General features: G+C 50.6%; 10 protein-coding genes across 10 annotated transcripts; 4 read left to right on the forward strand and 6 right to left on the reverse strand.

Annotated features, from left to right (window-relative positions):
- Window positions 1-461: 461 nt before the first annotated feature.
- On the forward strand, window positions 462-1,288 carry PENARI_c006G00795 (putative GPI anchored glycoprotein; the record flags this gene model as incomplete). Its single annotated transcript, XM_022630128.1, has 3 exons — window positions 462-581; window positions 646-782; window positions 841-1,288. 3 exons carry the CDS (start codon window positions 462-464, stop codon window positions 1,286-1,288), a joined length of 705 nt encoding a protein of 234 aa, XP_022489966.1.
- A 1,004-nt stretch (window positions 1,289-2,292) lies between these two features.
- PENARI_c006G04393 (cytochrome P450) lies at window positions 2,293-4,340 on the reverse strand (the record flags this gene model as incomplete). The annotated part of the gene is made up of 5 exons (XM_022630295.1): window positions 2,293-2,494; window positions 2,571-2,740; window positions 2,796-3,072; window positions 3,162-4,021; window positions 4,215-4,340. 5 exons carry the CDS (start codon window positions 4,338-4,340, stop codon window positions 2,293-2,295), a joined length of 1,635 nt encoding a protein of 544 aa, XP_022489609.1.
- A 277-nt stretch (window positions 4,341-4,617) lies between these two features.
- PENARI_c006G11357 (uncharacterized protein) lies at window positions 4,618-8,642 on the reverse strand (the record flags this gene model as incomplete). The annotated part of the gene is made up of 6 exons (XM_022630627.1): window positions 4,618-4,854; window positions 4,918-6,318; window positions 7,086-8,009; window positions 8,060-8,340; window positions 8,389-8,433; window positions 8,513-8,642. 6 exons carry the CDS (start codon window positions 8,640-8,642, stop codon window positions 4,618-4,620), a joined length of 3,018 nt encoding a protein of 1,005 aa, XP_022489570.1.
- Window positions 8,643-9,301: 659 nt separating this feature from the next.
- Window positions 9,302-10,482, forward strand: PENARI_c006G00868 (uncharacterized protein; the record flags this gene model as incomplete). Its single annotated transcript, XM_022630131.1, has 5 exons — window positions 9,302-9,395; window positions 9,455-9,883; window positions 9,945-10,042; window positions 10,111-10,182; window positions 10,237-10,482. The coding sequence occupies 5 exons, from the start codon at window positions 9,302-9,304 to the stop codon at window positions 10,480-10,482; spliced, it is 939 nt and encodes a 312-aa protein (XP_022489701.1).
- A 324-nt stretch (window positions 10,483-10,806) lies between these two features.
- On the reverse strand, window positions 10,807-11,499 carry PENARI_c006G06864 (uncharacterized protein; the record flags this gene model as incomplete). Its single annotated transcript, XM_022630415.1, has 3 exons — window positions 10,807-11,181; window positions 11,241-11,335; window positions 11,397-11,499. The coding sequence occupies 3 exons, from the start codon at window positions 11,497-11,499 to the stop codon at window positions 10,807-10,809; spliced, it is 573 nt and encodes a 190-aa protein (XP_022489886.1).
- Window positions 11,500-12,875: 1,376 nt separating this feature from the next.
- PENARI_c006G08205 (PX domain-containing protein YPT35) lies at window positions 12,876-13,937 on the forward strand (the record flags this gene model as incomplete). The annotated part of the gene is made up of 4 exons (XM_022630477.1): window positions 12,876-13,345; window positions 13,556-13,650; window positions 13,747-13,804; window positions 13,865-13,937. 4 exons carry the CDS (start codon window positions 12,876-12,878, stop codon window positions 13,935-13,937), a joined length of 696 nt encoding a protein of 231 aa, XP_022489998.1.
- A 470-nt stretch (window positions 13,938-14,407) lies between these two features.
- ergS lies at window positions 14,408-16,096 on the reverse strand (the record flags this gene model as incomplete). Its single annotated transcript, XM_022630146.1, has 1 exon — window positions 14,408-16,096. The coding sequence occupies one exon, from the start codon at window positions 16,094-16,096 to the stop codon at window positions 14,408-14,410; it is 1,689 nt and encodes a 562-aa protein (XP_022489828.1).
- Window positions 16,097-16,989: 893 nt separating this feature from the next.
- Window positions 16,990-18,295, reverse strand: PENARI_c006G08663 (uncharacterized protein; the record flags this gene model as incomplete). The annotated part of the gene is made up of 2 exons (XM_022630500.1): window positions 16,990-17,787; window positions 17,846-18,295. The coding sequence occupies 2 exons, from the start codon at window positions 18,293-18,295 to the stop codon at window positions 16,990-16,992; spliced, it is 1,248 nt and encodes a 415-aa protein (XP_022489860.1).
- A 284-nt stretch (window positions 18,296-18,579) lies between these two features.
- Window positions 18,580-19,401, forward strand: PENARI_c006G00670 (GNAT family N-acetyltransferase; the record flags this gene model as incomplete). The annotated part of the gene is made up of 2 exons (XM_022630120.1): window positions 18,580-19,259; window positions 19,311-19,401. The coding sequence occupies 2 exons, from the start codon at window positions 18,580-18,582 to the stop codon at window positions 19,399-19,401; spliced, it is 771 nt and encodes a 256-aa protein (XP_022489850.1).
- Window positions 19,402-19,612: 211 nt separating this feature from the next.
- On the reverse strand, window positions 19,613-20,521 carry PENARI_c006G03388 (uncharacterized protein; the record flags this gene model as incomplete). The annotated part of the gene is made up of 1 exon (XM_022630249.1): window positions 19,613-20,521. The coding sequence occupies one exon, from the start codon at window positions 20,519-20,521 to the stop codon at window positions 19,613-19,615; it is 909 nt and encodes a 302-aa protein (XP_022489906.1).
- Window positions 20,522-20,861: the final 340 nt, after the last annotated feature.

Below are 20,861 nucleotides of genomic sequence, written 5' to 3' on the forward strand. Positions count from 1 at the left end.
GACCCAGGGGTCCGTTCGGCCCCTAGTCCAGGGCGGGTTTAGCGTCGTCCTTAACATCAGAACTAAACGCCTCCAGTTCCCCGTAAACAACCGCCTTGGGGCCATTGGGGGCACTTGGTCCCCCTTTTCTCTTGCTGGCCCCGTCGAACCCCTGGGGCCTGTTCCTGGCACGTTGGAACCCGCTTGACCAATGCAGTCTCAATCTTGGCGCGCTGCATTGGGGCAACGCCTGCCAAGTCAATATGACCCCCGTTTTCGCGCACTTCTCTTCTTCTCTTTTCTTACCTTCAGGCTCCAGAAGTCCGTCTTTCACTCTTTCATTTCGTGCTTCAGTCTCTCGTTAAACTCCAGTCGTTCGTTTTGAACAGTCGCTCTCTACCGTGTACTCACATTTATCGCGCAATTCCGCCCACTTCACCAATTTTCAATATATAAATACCGCTTGAACATCATTTGCCAAAATGCGTTTCTACTCTGTCGCTCTGTTGACCGGCGCTACTGCCGTTGCTGCCGGTAACTCTGCAGACCTCCTTCTGCCCGGCTTCCAGGGCAAGGACCTCCAAGCTGGTATCATCGGCTCCGTATGTACCCCGTGATGTGTGCGCATAATGCGCTATCTGCCAACAATCGACTAACAATTCCCAGGAAGGAGATGCGACTACCTATCGCATCACCTGCCCCCAGACCGTGGCTGCCTCTGCCTGCGGTATCCCCGGCGAGGGCATGACTGCGATTGCCGCCCCGACTTCCATGCAGCTCCGCAACGTCGGCATGCAGGGAACGTAAGTACACGCGACACCACGCGCATCGCACATCGCATCCGATACTGATATCAAACAGCACTGGAACCCTGTCCTGCAACATCCAAGGCACCACCTACGCCTCTTGCCAGGCCTCCGCCGGCACCGCCACCCCCTCCGGTACTCTGGGCTCGGCCGACCTCAACTGGATGCCCGTGACCGTCACCGGTCCCTGCTCCACCAGCACCCCAACTCCCACGTCGACTCCCACCCCGACCCCGTCTAGCACCACCGCGGTCGTGACTCCCACCCAAACACCCACCTCCACCATCACCCCGAGCATGACCCCCAAGAAGTCCTCCTCGGCTCTCATCTCCACCCCGCTCGCCACTTCCACTCCCCTGGCTGCCCCCACCAGCGACGCAGCCATCTCCGGAACTGGCGCGCCCTCCGCTTCCCCCTCGGCTTTCAACGCCGCCGGCCAGCTCGGAGGAAACCTCTGGACCGTTGGGGGTGCCGTTCTGGCCCTGGCTTGCGCTTTCATCTAAAGCAAGGCATACATCTAATCTGATTTGATGTATTCCAAACCGGCTGTTGTGTTGGTTGTGTGAAGTACGAGCCTTGTGCTCGGTTTTAATTATTCCGGGGTTTCTGTTTCTTCCGTTGTTTCGTTCGGATGTAATCATGTATCCCACATATATGTGCCCATCTACTATTCCTTAATGTTTGATACCTTTCTCCACGACAGACTACGATCTAGCGTCTTCTTTTCATACGTGTATCTTCAGTCCTTGAATATACCATTTTCTGTCCCTTCAGTACTCATCCAGGGATTGCGATATGACATTCTTTGTGTCTCCGTAATCTACATGTATCCCGCAGAAAGACATGTGGAGTCGCTTTGATCCGTAGGTCATTTCTGGGTCCAAGCTGTCAATGGTAACCCTATTGATCGCGTAGCATGCAGCGCAAAGCGCGTCGCTGCAAGGGCGTCACGTCCAATTAGGGCTAATTGATATCGACGCCTTGACCACGTCTTGGCATCGCATCAAAAGTACAAAAGTGGATGTATCACATATCAAACAAAGAGAACTATCTTTGCCTTGGGAATGTATCCCAGCTAGTCTCTCAAATATGCTCTCCCTAAGAGCCATCTCCTACTATGTTGGGACGACTTCCAAGGTTACTGCATGTAGATGGCTAATAAAATCCATTATTATTAACATTCAAGCCATAGAATTAGCCACCCTCTAGAAGAGGAAAAGAGACATTAAACCCGAATAGCAAAAAAACAACACATCCGTAGAAAATCTTCATCTATCTCTGATTCAGATCCAGATCCAGTGCAGCCACCTAGAAATCCCATGAAAACGAAAAACGATTACAATACAACCAACCCCAAAACGCAAGGACAGAAAAGTACGAGTAAAGAACGTAAGTCGTGGATCTCATGAAAGTCATCCAAATCACCCAACCCCGATCCGCATTGTACAACTACAGAAAAATGCCCCAAGATTACTTGTATCGTGTCTCTTCAGTTCAGATCGATCTCTCACTTTGAGGACATAGCCAAAGGCTCCTGGGGCGGCATTTCTGCATCGGGGAATCTATCCGTCAACTTAACCATGAGAGGAGGCTTTTCCCAGAGGAAGTAAACTTTCTGATCAGGCCAGTTGGTGCTCTCGGGCGAGAGAGCGATGTCGAAGTTGAACAGTAGTTTGCAGAGAATCAGGCGGATTTCGCAGTAGGCGAGGCTGGATCGTGGGAGATGGGGTTTAGTATATTCCGTGTATTGAATGGCGGGTTTCCAGTTATTGGACTGAAACTCACTTTCTTCCAAGGCATACCCGGGGTCCGAGGCTGAATGGCTGTAGGACGTCTTTCTGGTCATTTTCGAAGACTGAGTCGGTTCCTAGCCAGCGCTCTGGCATGAATCGGTTTGGCAATGCGAAGTTTGATCCCGAGTGGTATGAGGCGTAGTGGTGGCAGGATACGATTGTCTGATTTGGATTAGTGACTGGCATTCTGAATAGAAAGCTTTTATACAGTGCGTACCCCCTCTGCCACTAATTGGCCGTTGATGACTGCTCCGCCCTGTGGAACAACCCGTGCTAGGCTGGTCACGAAAGGCGGATACATGCGCAGGGACTCCTCGATGACAGCTGCCAGGTAGGTCAGGCCGATCATGCCGCGGAAAGTAATGTCATTTTCTTTCTTGAAGACGGTCCGGATTTCACAAACGAGCTGGCTCATGATGTTTGGGTAGGTACACAGGAAGAAGATGCAACCGGACAACAGAGTTGCAGAGGTCTCGCTGCCTGCCACAATTAGACTGTTTAATTAGCATACTATTCATCTTGCATAGACCTTTTGCATAGACCGAGAGAAGAATGATCAAATGAGACCCAGAATGCAACCCACATAAACCCATTCGAATGAATCTCAGCTCTAGTCATTATCCGCTTGCTCTCCCGATACTGGCCCACATCCTCGCTAAGTCCATTCTGAAGAATGGCTGACATGAAATCCGGACGAGCCATATTAGTTTCCAAACGACGATCAACCTTCTGGGCAGTCATATCAAAGTGCTCCTGGCCCTTCCGCTTGGCCTCAGCAGGAACCAACAGACCCAAGGCCCCCTTAATCAAAGGAAACTGGTTGGCAACTCCATGAAAAGCAATGACTTTCATAGAATCGAAAATCAACCGGATCCAAGGGTGAAGCTGGCTATCCTTCAGGCAGTCGAAAGACTCACCGAACATCAGGTCACCAGTAATGTCAAAAGTGGTAAAGTTCATCCAGGACTTGATATCAACGAGCGAATCCCCATGCTTGACACGCAACCGCAGTTTGTTGATCAGTGTATCGACATAGCCTCTGATTAAACCCTCCTGATCTCTCAGCGCTTTCTCAGAAAAGGCATGAGCCAGCAACCGTCTCTGTCGTGCGTGGGTTGAATTGTCGACGGCACATACTAGATGGTCAACACCATTGGCAGGCTTAATGTAATGACTCCGATCTTTCTGAAAACAACCACCGGGTCTGTTGCCATAGATATCACGGAAACTCTGGGGCGTATTGAAAGCAAGCTCATCCGGGGAAATTCGAATAGCCGGGCCATACCGGTCATGCAGAGCCAAGATATCCAGATGATTGTAGCCACGCAGAACTGAGACGTTCAAGGGGATGCGCGAGATAGCCCATAGCTTCGGACCGGGGAAATGATGCAGCGGAGAAAGCCAGAAAGCGTAGATGATGCTGTACGAGACCCAGAGCAAGAACTGTGGGATTGCAGATGATTAGCGTGGCACACGGCGAGACCAGACAAGACAACCGGGAACTCAGATGCCTGAGACGAGGTAAGATGAGCTGCTGTGTGTCGGGTGGAATGGGAAAAGGGCAAGGGCTTTGATGTAGGGGTCCTGCAGCCTGCAACGAACGAGGGAGTACGGGTAATGCAATACCGCAGCTTACCAGGAATCCTGCAGCCGAGCCCCAGATGCGAGCCTCCAAAGCTGCCCACGACAAGATGATCGTGAGATATGAGGTGAGGGAGGACCACAGGGACAGTGTCAATGTCATACATGCCCCGGAAGCCATGTTATTACGAAGATCGGGACCTCCGGTTCTTGGAAGAGAGTAAAGAAGGGATCTGCAAAGGGAACGATTGGATGCCAAGCTAAGACAAAGAAACCGAAGTTGCACCAAGTGCAGGGGTGGTGAGGTGTTAGAGAGAGAGAGAGGAGCGGGGCCAACGGAAAGTGGCAGACAAGGAAGCAGTCACACAACATCTGATATTCTCTTTTACCACAATTTGATCTTTGATCTCTAATACTCCGAACGCCTTCGGGAACCCTGGTCCAGTTCTCGACTCACCCTAGTAGTTTGGCTTCCGACCAAAGACGACATGCATATAGCAATATGAGTGGACGGCGGGATTCTTGATATCTCTACGCACGCCTGCCAGGAACACTTGGGTATCCTCGTTAGACCATCCTAGTACTCGAGTAAACAGTGCCAGTGAGTAGGATTCCACTGCCATCAGAAGAGAGCACTGGTTGTATCGGCCGATCTCCTTTTGCACAGGATCCTCAGCCCAAGGACTAGAGATGACCTACGAAACAGTTAACAATCATCCAGCACAGAAGCCTATGCCCAGAGAGAAGAAGGGTCACACCTTGTACACATCATCCCTCACATCTTGAAAACCAGCCTCAATCAACCGCTGCCGATGACCCTCCGCGATGTTCATAGGACGACCAAACGCCTCGCTGGCCGAATGCAAACGTCCGATAAAATCACACAACGTCGGCGCAAGACGCATTGAATCATCATCCGCTCTAAGCGTAACCTCAAACTCCTGCAACTCAAGCCAACCCCCAGGCCGGAGATTCTCGTAACTCTGCCGGATCAAACGCGGCCAGTCGGTGATAGCACCGCCGAGATCGCGGGCATGGATGAAGTCAAAGGGCCGGTTGCGACTGTACAGCCAGGACGATTCGGCGTCGTCTACGATGAATCGCAAGTTGGGCGGGACCCATGAGGGCTGGATGGGACTCAAATCGGTGCCTATTACCTCGGCGCTGGGGAAGCTGTCTGCATAATCGATGGCCCAGATGCCTGTGCCGGTGCCAACGTCCAGGACTCGTTGTATGTTGTCTCCCAGTGGGGCTCGGTAGAGTTGGCCATTGAGCACCAGGTTTCGGACGTGGTGGAGCAGGTCTTGTCGATCTTGTTCTTGCTCATCGTTTGGGAGCACGTAGTGTCCTTCCCGGTAGGAGTGGTATCGTCGTCCATTTTCGTATCTGTAGTTTTGAACATTTGAGAGGAGAGATGCGGTGTAGCTAGAGCTGTCGGAATACTGATCAAATACTGATGCATCGTCGCTTGATGCCAAAGAGGAAGTATCATCAGTTTCTCCGTTGAGTGCATCTGGGTGGTCTGCCATGATGGAAGGGACTATTGGGGGGATAGTCGAAGCGGGATGAGAAGTCGAAGAAGTCGAAGAAGACGAGGAAGACGAGGCCTCACGAACAATGGAAGAACTTGGCGGATAGGCCCATCCCATAGTCCCGTCGAACCGGTCTGTTGGTATAGACGTTGGCCTTGGCGCAGATTCCTCTGTCTCCTCTTGAATCGGGGCTAACTGCGATTCTATGTGTTTTTTCAAGCCTCCTTCATATCTATCTGGTTCTCGAGTATCCACAGACTCCCTAATCATTGATTTTACAACTCTCAATGTAGGCGACAATCGTGCAGTAGCCCTCGAAGACTCTTCCATTGCTGCATCTGTCTCGGCGAATGTCCGCTTCGAAGGTACACAAGCCGGCGGGACAGGGAATGTGTCAGGAATGCTTGGTATTAAAACTAGAGTCGACTGTGGCACGTTTTCAGGCCGCGGAGGAGGCCTCATACACGTTGATATCGAATCCCCAGGGTCGTTATATCCGGAGAGTATAGTCGAAATCGAAGGCAACGTCAAGTCCACGCTCCAGTCAATCTCCCGCCCTAGATCGTCAGAGCACAGAGGATAGACGCACAGGCATAGCATGTCGAGAAACCGGTCTTGCGACAGAGGCTAGATATTGAATCAGATTAAGAGATATAAACGATGAACTAGGATGTGCGGTGAGATGGACATTAAAATATCAAGACAGAGGAAGCCCCCCTCCCCTTGCGGGGCTTTTAGTAATTAGGGTATTACAAGGATTCAAGGGAAGATGCGCCGGAGTATATGGCCGCTTTGGTGCTTGATTGACGTTGTTTAGTCTGCAGGAGCCCGTTGAGCCCTAATTTTGCTCCCCGTTGATCTGGGCATTCTCTACCCCCTTCTTCAACCTGCCATGACTATCCTGTTGTTTGGTCACTCCGAGTATATGTACATAGATCCTTTTTAAAAGCGTGATACTGCCCAGGTGATTGTGTTGCACGGCATCGGATTCTTGGATCGGATTGGATCGGTGGGATTGATATCCTGTCGAGGGTCGGACAAGGTGGGAATATGATGTTTCCAGCTAGCACCCGGTGACCTTTTGAAAGGAGTTCGTGGGCTGTTTCATACTGGTCATGGAGGGCCGTTATTGGTGGATGTTCTGATTTAGGGAACATCTACATTCAGGGACACCGCATATTTGAGAGGTCCTATTTCTGTGTTTTCTAAGCCAATTGTGATTGCAGCTGGGCATCGGGGTATTATCTCATTGATCATCATTCATGCGCCCGGATCGCCTCGATTTAATCGCGAGCTCGGTCTTGTCATCAGCCGAGCAAACCACCCCGGGCAAACTTTCCACTCTTCAAGGTCTGTCCTGTTCTTTCCCTCTTTTCTCCGGGAACGGCTCCCACCTCTAATCCTGCTTGGAGGAAAGCGGCACGCATCATTCGCCAATGAGCCTCTTGGTTGAATTCTTGCAGGCTTTGAAGAGTAGTTCGCTGGACTTCTGTCCGAGCATCGACTTGGTTCGACACGAGCAATCCCTTCTCGAGGTCAATACGGGCGTCCAGCACACCCTCCTGAATTAGCGTAATCAACTCCTGCACAAATGGCGATGAGAGGCCAGCAGGCCGTGCTTCGCCGCCAATGACTTCCGGTGCGAAGATCTTCGCCATCGATTCGAGACTGACGCTGCTGAAAGGTACCATATACTGCTTGATAGACTTAGTGCGGATGCGCTTGTACAATGTTTCGAGATAGGGCTGAAGATGAAGGTCGAGAAGGTAGTCAGAGCGGTAGGCTTCCAGGATGTCAAGGCAGGGACGGAACTTGAAGTTGCAGAAGAAAGCGATGGCGCGGCGTATGTGAGGTTCAAGTTCGAGGAAGTTGCGGAAAGAGGTGTTGTCAAGAACGTTACGCTGTAGCTCTTCGCGGGTCATGGTTGCAAGAGACAGTATGCCACCGTACACAGCAACATCATTGGGGGTAATGAGTTCATTGTAGTTGTCGCCGAGGTCTGGCTGGATAGTCAAGAAAACGTTGGCTGCTTCGAGGAAGGCCTGTTGACGCATTTGTGAGAGTGCATAGGCTGCGGAAATCTTGGATTCATTTTTGGCTGCGTCCTCTGGTTTCGATTGAGAGTTGCGCAAGCGTGACACGCTTGACTGCATGGAAACCCAGTCTCCACGTTCAGCGGCAACATTGACCATCTTGAAGAGCATAGACGTGATGTGGTTTGGTGCCGTGCAATAGTCTCTCATACGAGCGTAAGCCTTGGTTGCGGCGGGCAAGTCTCCCGTCTGGTGATAGTGATTTCCTAGGTCTTCATTGCCCATCTGTAGAGATCAGCATCACATTCCCGCCGGAATCCATTTCCATGCCTTACCCGAATGCTCTCCTTGATCAAGTTATTTTTGTATCCCCTCAGTTCATGTTCCAGTCGCTCAGTCTGTGTCCTCACGTATCGCTGGGTGCTCTGAATCCAGGCGTTGTCAAGCGAAGCGGAGGGGTCAGTTGGCGCAACCTCCGCCAACGCGCGGACGGCCTTCTCGTAACGCGAAACATCCTTGCTAGACTTGGCTTCGGCGATGGCAGCCTTGAGGGCATCGATGGACAGCACGGTGGAGCACGTGCCTATGAGGTAGAGACGGTCGTAGCGGGTGCGCCCTGGCGAAATGTTAGAAGGATCGACTTTGAACAGAGGGTATTCCTAACCGGAGTAGTTTGAGATGTATGTTTCTAGGTCAAATTTCGGTGCATCTGAGAGATCCAGTGGTCAGCGTCACCTAAACACAGCGGCTTGGTCGCCGGGACAGCCGCCCCGCGGGGTTCCACATACCGTCAACCTTCACACGCAGCGCAGATTGACCAGCAGCAGAAGAGGCACGAGCGTTAGAATCTGCAGCAGCAACCGAAGCTAAGGCATCGGCCTGGGACCGACCAGAGGCATCGGGGAACGAGGTGTCCATCTTGGCTCAACTGTTTAGACGACACCGCTGAGCCAGGTTAATACCGATGGGGATTAAAATGCTTCGAGGCCTGGTGTAAATCGAATGGAGTGAGCACCAAGGAGAGAGAATAGCAAAGATTCGGAACGCTAATAGCACGAGGTAAGGTATGTCTAGAGAAGATGAGGTGCAAGTCGATCATGATCGTTTACTGGCAGTACTCTGCCGCCCACATCACCGCCCGTTGACCGCCTCCGTCCCCTCCGATGCCTCCAAAGGTACGTGTATGGAGTAAAAAGAGAGTAAAGGGCATAACCTAGGTGACAATTTCTCTTGAGGGATCCCATTTGATTATCAGATCAAAGTTCTGCACATGTATACAATCCTATATGTTGATTTCTGCCTGAGGCGCAACTCCCGAGGCTCCTCGGCCTCGGGACATTGAGTAATCAAGAAATTAAGCATCAAGTCATCCTATGAGCTCGTAGAATTCAGAATATCTTGATTATAATCCCGGCCATTGCCGAAGATCGCCTAAACATATAGTTCGCCCAGTCTCAGCCCCGAGGTACTGTCGTCGGACACAATATATAACGAGTATAATCCGGGGTAACGCCAGTCCACCTCCACCAAACTCAATACAACAGTACAGGCTACCTACCCTAGTCTAGACATCCAAAATGTCCTCCTCACAGCAAGTCGCCCTCATAATGGGCGCCTCACGCGGCATCGGCCGCCAAATCGCCATCGACCTAGCAAAGAATGGCTACTCGGGTACACCTACATCTACTCCATCCCAACTCCAGCAATACAGAACAACTAACAAAACCCAGTAATGCTGGCGGCGAAAACCACATCAGACGCATCAAGCGTGGTCCCCTTCCCCCCAGACCCAAACTCCTCAAAGTCAACAATTAACACCGTAGAGCGGGAAATCCGCGAAGCGGGCGGCCGCGCCGCAACCGTTGCCGTTGATGTACGCGACGCCGAACAGATTCAACATGCCGTTGAAGAGACAGTCCGCGTATTCGGCAAGCTAGACGTCCTGGTGTATAACTCTGGGGCGATCTGGTGGTCGTCTGTGGAGAACACGCCTCTTAAGCGGTTCCGACTTATGCAGCAGGTTAATCCAGAGGGGCTATATGCCACTGTTCAGGCTGCCTTGCCTTTCTTTGAGAAGAATGGGTGGAATGGAAGGGTTGTTGTTGTTTCGCCGCCTATCTATTCGAGGTTCTTCCGGGGAAAGACGGCTTATGCTATGGGTGAGTTTATTATCGGTCATTCATTACGCGAATGAATTGGTTCTGATATTGCTTAATTTAGGCAAGGTCGGAATGAGCGTTTTGGTCAAAGGTCTGGCCATGGATTTTGTTCGTCAAGGCCGGAATGAAATGGCGGTGACGAGTATCTGGCCTGCATCGGTATGTATCTTGATTCTGGACTGCTTGGATTATGTGAGGGATATTGCTGACTGCGTTTATTTGTCTAGTCTATTGAGTCGGCAGCTACGGAGCATAACAAGGCAGCTGATCAATCCTACAAGAAGGATTTGAGAAAGCCTGTATGTGTGCAATCTATTTTATCAATTTGCGTGATTACTGACCTGCTACAATAGGCCATTTTCTCCGATGCTATATTGGCTATGCTCCGCGCCCCACATAGTGTAGTCAATGGGCTTTTGGACACAGACGAGGACTTCCTTCGTGAAAAGTGCGGTGTTTCTGACTTTTCCAAATACTCTGTGGTCCCCGGGTCCACGCCGCGGCGGATCATGCCGGTTAAGTTCCCGGTCTTGGAGGTTGCAGAGCAGGATGATGAAGGGCAGCGGATGGATAGTACCAAATTGAGAGCGAAGATATAGATTGGTGGTAGGCTGTCAATACAAAGAACAATAAGTAATGATATTATCAATACATGAAATGCCTTGTGCTGCCACATAATCTAGGCCGTGAAATTAATTTTAATAAGAGCAACAAATGAATAAATGAATGTCCATGCACGAGTAGCTCCACAAAACCACAAAAACAGACAAACGCTCAATGCAAATGCAATCAAAAAATGCAAATGAAAGCCAAGAGAGAATCCAATATAGAAATTCCAAGACGGACAGTAAAAACGCCATATCCAGTGTCATAAGTAGATAATTCCCCGATAGGCCGCCGAAAACCCTAGAGAGTTTCCCACTCTACAGCATGGAAGCAAAACCAGCGGTAAAAACACCGACAACAGCACAGAGCCCATAGACATGACTCATATCAATAGAGAACATACGCGGCGCAGCACCAGTCGACCCATTGACAAGAGTACTAACCGGTGTCTCTGTAGCTGTAGCAGTCGCGGTAGCAGATGCAGTCGTAGTAGTCAAATTGTAATGCTTAGGGGCCCGAGCTCCGCAGGGGTTGTTTGATCGACAGTCAGATTGGCAGTTGGAGTCGCCATTGCAGCTGGTGACGCATTGGTTGTTGTGCTCTGTGCAGGTGTAGTAGGGAATTGTCTGGGAGTATTCGGTGGCGTTGGGGGAGACGCCATTACTGCAGACGCAGTTGTAGTCTAGTGTTGCCTAAAAGTTTATTAGAAGATATTTCGGGATTTGGTGTTATTGGTATGTGGTTCACTTACTGCATCGCAGGTGTTCGAAGTGGGAGATCCTGATGCACCGGGTAGTTGTAGGCAGAGGAGGGGACAGGAGGAGGTTTGGGAGCCGCACCAAGCCTCTGTAGAATATGTATTAGCTTTGTATTTTGCATAGAGAGATGGGGTGAGGTATTGACATACGGCGGGTTGCATAGGGAACCGAGGTTGGGTCAATGGTAATGTTAGACTGGCAGCTTGCCAGTGAGGCAGCCGACGCGAGAACCAGAAGTGTCTTGGACAGCATATTGAGCGACGCGATATATGATCTAGAGACAGGACTTGACAGCGGGAAGCCACTTAATTTTAATATTAGCAATTTAGCTCTGAGGACTTCCGGCCAACGTTGTATACTCCTTTAAATAGAGATATAGAGGCCCGGTGATAGGTAGTGGAATGAAGGGGCACGGGGTATATTGGAACAGGAGGGGACTTACCAAGGTCAAATTCCTGGACTTCTCGAAGAACAAGCAGGGGAATGGAAGCCAACACAGGAGAATGTTAGGAGTCAACAACAATGGCGACTGGCAGCAACGAAGATGTAGACTGAGAAGGAGAGAGAAAAAAGTAACGAGCAAGGAGGAAACAGAGTTCATAAAGGAAAAAGCAAATGATCACCGGACTATTTATGCCTATGTATAGAATATCTACTAGTTAGTTTGCCTGGTGGGACGGGCTAGTGCCTTTTCCGGTTCTACCGCATTGAACTGTTCTTTCTTTCTGCATGCCCAAGATATGATTCCTGTATGCATTTGGTAATGTGAGACAGCTGGCATTTAAAGCCTTGGAAGCGAGGCTTGGACATCGAGGGCGACATTCCAGGGAGGTTTTTCTGAGACCTGTCAATCCGGGGATATCGGCAGTTTCTCTATCAAAGGACGTTTTGCCAGCTCATGGTGCCACCTGTCATTCGGTTGCCGACCGGTCTCCACTGCAAGAAGTGTAGTGTAAGACATCACAGTGCCTTGAAGAGATAAGTGTGTCTCAGTGCTCTGCATCTCAAAAACGCCGATCAGCGACGCTTACCGGGTTGGGGTTAGTGTCCTTTGCTTTGGGGGGAGGGAGTTAACTCTTTGACAGCTACAGCAAAGATAGATCTTGTTTCTGGCCAGAATGGAAAGTAGATTGACTATGATGCGAGGCCCATTTGTAATGTTCTTTGAAAAGAACAGTATTTGATTCTCGAGCATTTTCTACTTAGATAAGCTAAATCAGGCCCCGTGACCACCCTGTCTTACTCCAATTGACTTTCATCGTTCTCCAACTCCAAAGTACTTCGTCTTTGCCTCTGACTCGCCACTGATATCGTGACATCGTGCAGGTCTGTACTACCTCGGATCGTTTCCATCGCTTATCCCCGGTCCTTGCATCACATCCCCACGCCCCAAGGTCCAAAATGGGCGACGTCTCCCCCACCACTCATTCTACACTGCATTGTATACTTCCACCCCGCATGGGGGTCAAAGTCCCGGCTGAGCCACATCCTCCACTTCAAGCACTCAAAGCCGAGCCTTTACACCAAGCGCGTGATGGGAAAACACCGAGCTAACCCCGGATGAAGCTCCAACTAACAGGACACGACCACGACCACAACCAACCCCGACCTGACCCAACATCTAATGGATGGAGCCAGCTCCTGAGGAGGCCGGACAGGCAGCTGAGCGGCAGCTGCAGCCGCAGCTCTCCTCCCCATCCCGAACGCGATCCCGATCATCCTCCCGATCCAAATCCCCACTTCCAGATCCCCAACCCTTCCCCGCACTCGGACCAGACACCATTTCGATCTCCTCAATCCAGAGTGATACAACACCAAACACCCACAATGACCCTCCTTATCCGGATCCGGACCCAAACCCAGAGAGCGCCGCATCCTCTACTCGTTCCCGCCCCGTGTCGGGCGTAGTACCGCCATACTGGTGCCGACATGAGCGCAATGCCTCTCACGTCTCGCAGTCATCTCTAAGCCGCGGTGTCCCGATTACTCTCGAGGACCATGCCGCAGACCCGAACTCGGAGACGAGTCGGGGGCTTTGGGCACGCAGCGTTTCTATTGATGATCATGTCGTTGTGCAGGGCATGACTGGCGTGGGGTCGTATGTTGTTTGGAATTGTACGATTTATACACTTGATGTGAGTTTTAACCATTGGGAAGGGGTTAATTGATTGTATTGGAATTGGAACTGGAATCTGATATGTGTGTTGCTCGTCCAGGGTGCTCCAATCGTTGTTCGCATGAGGTATGGTCAGCCCCCGTTTCATCTCCATATGGCGCAAGGCATCTAGCTCACAGCCTCTCTTTTTAGATACTCCGAGTTCGATGATTTGCGCCAGCGGCTAGTTGCTTCATTCCCGCACGCTCGAAACGCATTACCCGCGCTACCCCCGAAGAGCGTTCTCTGTATGTGTATCATCCTCCTGGTCGTCTTTTTGTCAATTTTTCAATTAGCAAGGCCATGACATGAGGTGATGTTGAACACGCTAATACTTCTAACAGTCAAATTCCGCCCCAAATTCTTGGAATCACGGCGTGTTGGCCTCGAATATTTCCTCAAGTGAGTTATCCGCTCCAATCATCTCTTCCACACCCAACTCCAGTTCTGACCTCGCACCAGCTGTGTCCTTCTCAACCCGGAGTTCTCAGGGTCCCCAATTGTCAAAGACTTCCTCTTTGGCCGTATATGTTAATCAATATTCCTCTTGCATCACTGGGGCTGCATTTGCATGAAACTGTACACCATCTTGAACACAACATTGATTTATGCTACTATTGGCTTCAGCTGTGGCACTACAAATCCTCAATTCCTTGATTAACACCCTATCCCTAATTATGGACCCAATACAGGGTCTATTCTATTACTCGAACTAGTTCGATTTACTAAATTGATAACTCAGTAGCAGAATTATCCAAAACAGGAATGAGGAGTACCGCCGGCACAATGATAGAAAAGCCAATAGGAGCATGGATCCAAATTAATGGCGCTTTCAAAGCACCACTAAGTAATAGTATTGAGCTATTAGAACAAGACAAGACAAGAAATGAAAAGACAACACGCTTTGAGTATGATACAGTCCCCAAATTCTTTACAGGTAAAGCCACGACCAGGCCAAAACCAGGGGAAAAGAAGAAAAGCAGGATATGAAAGCCAGATCTTTCATCACCTACTCTCAACCAAAGGGATGGGTCTATCCAACACCATCGATTTCCCCATTCCATCCTTCCAAATTCGAGTCTGGCTCTGGTCCAGATCCTGATCCTGGTCCTTGGTTTGATTCTGACTCTGCTGATCCTGCGCTCCCTCAACCGCAGCAGTCTTTTCACCCCTGTGAGCCCACCCCCTCACATCCGCCCAGAAGATCTTCCGCCAGCTAATATTAGCCATATGCGTCATAGCAAGCAAATGCCGTGGTCCAGGGATCCCAGAAGGAAAAACAAGATAAAGACCCGAATCCTGCGTAGGATCTGGACGGAATTTATCATGGTATGCCTTCTTCCCCCCAATCGGCAACCGATGGAAAGCATGGCCATACAAGTCTCGAGTGAGATGAGCAAACGGACCAGGGATACCGCTCACATCATCACGCGTCAAGGCATGCAGAGGCTCGAAGCCGAATCCGAGATAGGACACACCAGCACGGTTGAGGAGAGCCATTGCAGCTACGAGGAGTAGATCGCTGATTCCCTTTGCGCTGCCTGGAGCCGCGATGCAGGGGTCGACGTGGTACCCTCCTGAGCCGAGATGGCGGAGGGCTGCGAAGCCGTTAACATGTCCGTCTGCGCCGCGGGTGTATACGAATGTCATTAAGGCTGGGAGGGCGAAGGGATCGTAGACTGTTATGAATGCCTGCGGGCTTGGGGAGCTGTTTCGCTCTGCGCGCCATGCATCGTAGATGGCTATGAGGTCTGTTTGGAGTTGTGGGACTGTGCCATGGACGGCAGGTGCGTAGACGTCGAGGGTGATGTTGCCTTTTGCTTTATTGAGGAGCTGGCGGTTTTGTGTTGTTATGCGTTTCCCACTTGTCTCAAGGAGGACCTCGTTGTTCTGTGGGTTGAGGACGCGCTCGGTACCGAATCGGATTGTCGTCCAGCCTTCTCGTTGGGCGTACTCTCTTGTGAAGGTCTCGCTTGCGCCCATGAATGCCATGCCCCAGTGATGTCTTTTGCGGTATTCTGCGAATTCGAATAGCAATTCTGGGATTGCGGCTGTGTCGCATAATGGGTCTCCGCCGACGACTGCCACGCCATTTTGTACTTTGAAGGATATTGCTGCTGTTCTTGATTGGTTCACGAAGAATCGGTAGCTGCGGTCGAGGATGCCCATGTGTGCTACTCGGCCGTGGTATGCGGCTAGTCGCTCGATGGCTGTCATTGTGGTGAAGTCGTCAAGACTGAACACGTCTGCTTGGTTTGAGTGACTTTTCTTCGAGGGAGGAGGTTTGGTTTTGGGATCTGGGAGGTCGAAGGGTGCTTCGAGCGAGTGAGTGACTTGCGGTGATTCGTTGCTGTCTACGCTCGTTGCCGGGGTCGAAACTGAGTCGCCCATCGTGCGAGTACTGTAGCTCGCTGAGCTGGCACAGGATGAAGCCGTCAGGGCAGCTGCGAGGTTATTGCGTAGATGGTCAGCGACAGAGACGAAGGATGTATCGCGGCTGTCATTGAGATGTCCATTGTGTCGAGGATTTGCGTAGAGTTGGTCGACCAAGGCGTCACCAATCTCGTCTAGGAAGAGGCTCTTCTTAGGCTTTGGCCCGCTAATGTCCAGTGTAGCCTTTCGACCACGTCGTGAGCGCTTCTTCTTGCCCGTAGAGTTGGGTATAGATTCACGAGAATCCACAGCGGAGACCATGGTGGTCGGTAATGTAGGTGGGAGCAGAGTGAAGTCGAGTCAAAGTTTGAGAGAAAGAACAGTGACACCCTCCTTCCCTGGAGTATCTAATGTATCGCTGTTTGCTACCATGGCTGCTTTAGGGCTACCAAGGGGTACCCAGGGATATACAACTGTATTGGTACCAGGTACCATCAGCCGTGGGTCTTACAGTAAGCAAACAAGGAACATCGGAGAAAAGAAAGTCAATTACACATGCAAAACGCTGGTGCCTGGGTGAGATATACAATTTAGCCTCATAGACAAGCCTCGTCAGGTTTCTTGGCAGCGGTCAGGGTCCATGAAGATCGACAGTGGAAAGTCTAAAATATTACTAGAATACTGCGTTGCCTGATGCTCGCAATCCGCGGACCCCGGTCATTGTCAGGCTCCGACATCTATTCATAGACATGTAATCATCCGAGGCGTGTTTACTTCCATCTGCTCGGATATGTCCGCACCAATACAGTACATCAGGTGGAATTATCTAACGTTACATCTACTGTACATGTAGAGTACGGCAGCCTAAAACACGAAAACATGGTATAGTGTCTAGCCCATCGGCTCAAAATACGAGTCCTTCGTCTCTTATGATACTAACCATTATTTTAGAACACCTACCGGCTCTATGGAAATTGAAACGTCGCTAAACACTACTATCATGGGAAACACATGATTAAAGTAATTTCGTTGACAAAACGCTAGGTATATTGTACAAGTCAACCTATTACACTTAGACAGTGTCGGAGACAAGAACCAACGTGCGTATGTCCACTCAGGATAATTCTTCAAGACGGCCTCCGGAGACACACTTCTCCTAGCTGGTAAGCTGTTTCTCTTTCGGGACCCGAGAATTTCTCACTCAGCTCAGTAGCTTAGTTGGATGGGCCAGATCCGGTGAAATTGTAAATGTCCCGCTTGGAGCCGGTGCCGGTCGGCTTGACGTCGAGCTTGTTGTCGTCGCCGGCCTCCTTGACTTCTGCCTGCTTCTTCTTGCCGGCCTTCTTCTTCTTCTCGACCCGCATCTTCTCCGCCTTCTTCTGATCGGCAATCCTCTGATCAAGAATAGCATTCATAACATCAGCCATGTGCTTGTCCTCAGCCTCCTTCTTCTCGTCCTCGTGACGCGTCTTCAGAATGATGTCCATCAAATCAGACTTCTTCTTCTCCCTGCCATGGCGCTTCTTCACGGCGTTGTTTTCGTCGACAACCTTCTTCTCATCCGCAATCCGCTTTCTCTCAGTCTTGATGTGCTTCAGCACAAGCTCCTCCTTCTCTTCGTCATCAATAATCTTGAGAGACTCCCGGAGGGTCTCTTCATCCATCCACTCCATTCGCTGCACAGCAATTCTGAAAGCGACGTCGATCGCCTCATTCTCCAACTCGTTCTTGGCCGCCTTCTCATCGATCAGGATTTTGTTTCGGACAGCCTTCTTGAACTTCTCCTTCTTCTCATCCTCAGTGAGTTCCTCAGTAGACCACTCCTTGGACTCATCATTCCCTTCTTCAGCGGAGTCCTCAACAGGGGCATCGTTCATCTTTCTCAGATCGGCAAGCAGCTTAGTCTGCCGGGCGAGCAGGCTTTCAGCCAGACTGACAACTCTGTCGGCAACGTCCCGGACAGCACCAATCTCGCCCATGATGCGCTCATCGCGAACACCGCAGATGTAGTCCTAGACAAGATGATCGTTAGCAAAATACCATTACCAACAGAACCGTGTTAGAACTGACCATGTAGCGAATCCACTGCTCTCCAACGGTAGGATCGGCGGTCTGGGGCTGGTAAGGGTGGTACTCGCGCATAACATCGCAAACAAGGCAGCGGGTCTGCAGGTAGTTTTGGCTGGAAGGTCCAGGTCCGGGGCCAGCATCGTCGGCAATGGTGTCGGAGATGTGGAGGCCGTGAGGACAGAGAAAGGCGGTTCTGTTGTTCGGCATCGGAAACTGGACAGGCTTGGGGGTATCCGCATCGTCCACTCCCTTTCCCTTATTCATGTCGAGCTTGTTTTCTTTATTCATTTTGCTGGTGTTGCTGGTGGTAGCAGGGTAAACAATGGGGGACATGGTGGGGGTGAAGGGGAGCGGGAAATGCATCGACTGGGGCCTCTTTCCATTTTTGTCCCGGTCCTTGTCCTTGCCGGTATCAAAAAGAATGCCACCAGGAGGAAGTTGGGAAGACATAGTGACAGAATCGGAAGGTGGAATGGATGAGTTGGGCTGAGAGATGATGGGGGTGGGAAAGAAGAAAGGGAGAAATTGGGGAAATAAGAGATAATCAATCAACCCAAGAAGAGAGCTTCTCTCCCAGAAAGGAGAGGGAAACAACATTTTGTGGAGAATAGAAGGCTAAGTTGTCTTGTTTCAATTTTGATCAATTCAACTCTTGTTGTTTTCTTCTCTATACTCTGTCTTGGCACATTCAACCAAAATAAGACTAGCGTGGTCCCTAGCGTGGTCCCGCAGACATGCATCAGACAACACTTGAAGCCTACCTGACCACGTCTAGTCTGACAATATTCTGCATTTTTGTTGTGCGTTTCTCCATTAGCTCAAAAATCATGATCAGACCACGTGAAGCTACCGTTGCGGATATTCCCCAGATCCGGGATATCAATCACTATTACATTGTCAACACGTCGCTGACATTCGCAACGACCCCGCCACCCATTTTTGAATATGAAGACAGACTGAGGGATCTAAAGAGACGAAGACTCCCATTCCTGGTGCTAGCGTCGGACCAAAGGAAGACGCATGATGGTGCCGACCTCGTCCTCGGCTATGCTTATTTGTCACCGTTCCGCGGGCACTTGCTTGCATATGCGCCTACTGTGGAGCTTTCAATCTTTATGCATCCTGACGAGAGGGATCATGGGCTTGGTACTATCCTCTTGGAGGCAATCATGAATATGGTCCGTGACGGCCAGGTGGAGCACCGGTGTGAAGAACGAGTTGGTGACATTGGGAGTCTGGTGCCTGGTGGCTCTATTGGCGTATCTACAGATGCTCGAGTCCGGAATGTCATCGCTGTAGTGGCCATTGATCCTGATACTTATATGAATGGAGAGGGATTGCGGACTTGGTACACTCAGCGGGGGTTTGTCGAAAAGGGACGGCTTGATAGCGTTGGCGAGAAGAATGGGAAGTGGTGAGTTGCTCATCCTAATCTGAACCGGAATTGAGGTGCTAACCTTCTTAGGATCGATACTGTTTATCTTCAGTATACAGCTCCTAAGCCTATGCCTACAGAGTTTGAACAAAGTGTGGCCAGATTGCAATCGTGGCATTGATTATGTCTGTGATGAGAATTTAACTAGGTACATATTCAGCTCACTGCTATGTAAAAAATTCATTCATCATTCATCATTCGCCCGGTTTGTCCCTCACATTATGCTTCGGACGAATGAACGGCTCACTCGGAGCGGCAGGTGGTCTGAGTAGGAATAACTTGTCAGTGTTTGCTCAGTACGAAGTAAGCCGAAATAAACTTACCAGAAAACCTCACTCCAACGGAGTGCGGCAGGGGTTCTCCTTAGCCAGGATACAGCCCATAATACCATTCACAATGGTAGAAAAGTTGACCCAGTCCATAACATGCGCGGTCTGGTCCTGCTCCCGAATCTCGCGGTTCACAAAGGTCGTTATGACCGGGTACTCCTCATCGAGCTCATCCAACATGACCTTGGTTGCCACATAGTACCCAATGCCAATATCCAGACGGCGGCAGTGCTGAACCTGGTCACTCCAGGCCTCGACGTACTCAGCGGCGCTGTCGTAGTCATCGCGGCGCATCTTCCACATGTTGAAGACTTCGACCGACATGCGGTCATCCTCGTTAGGCTCAAGGCGGAGGATGTGCTCCATGGTCACATCGGCGAACTCAAGAGGGGGGCTGATTTGCTGCAGGCGGAACCGAATCTTCTCTCCAACGTTGGTGAAGAGCCATCTGTCGACGCGCTGGGACCATCTCTTCCAGTTTTGGTAGCTGGGGTGGGACTCATCGGGGCGGTCAAGGTACTTGGAGATGACATCCTTGATGCCGAGGGTGTGGAGGGTGCCCTTAACGCGGCAGAGCCACAAATCCTGGTCCCATTTCTTGGACAGCTTGCGGATGTTCGGGATGAGAGTCCAGACGTAGGGGGGAAGATTGTCAGCCTGGGTGGGAGGAGGGAGAGTGGGGAGAAGGGGGACATCAAATCCTTCCACGGTTCCAACAACGGGTCCTTTGGCGGGGTCGGGTTGGTGAATCAATGCGGAGTGGTCAATCATGGCAGATTGGACCAAGGCAGATTGGACCGGGCCAGAACGATCGTTCAAAGCAGAAGGCTCAGCCACGGTTCGAGAGACCTGAGGCAGGGCGAGGGAGTTCTCAGCCAAAGCGAAAGGTTCCATCTGATCCTTGGCCGACATCTTGGGATGTCAGACCAGGTGGGAGATGTCCGAAACGGGAGTGAAACGGGAGTGAAACGAGAGTGAAAGATGATGTAAAGGAAAGAAATGAGCCACCGAGGTGGAGGGTGTTTAACATGTTTAACGTGTTGCTCATCGCAAGCTCCCACGCGATGGACGGCACGTGGCCTAAATGAAAACCGCGTTCCTTCTTCGTTGACACTTCGTTCGACAGCTTTATAGATGCCACTTTCATACCGACCCACAATTTAAGCTTTTCCCAAGACGCAAACTGGGTATCTCAACAACCATGTTTGTATTTTCTTTTATTATTTGCCAATAGCTGTTGACAAGGCTTTTC

This window comes from Penicillium arizonense (genome assembly GCF_001773325.1).
Source record: "Penicillium arizonense strain CBS 141311 chromosome Unknown PENARI_contig006, whole genome shotgun sequence".
NCBI lineage: Eukaryota > Fungi > Ascomycota > Eurotiomycetes > Eurotiales > Aspergillaceae > Penicillium > Penicillium arizonense.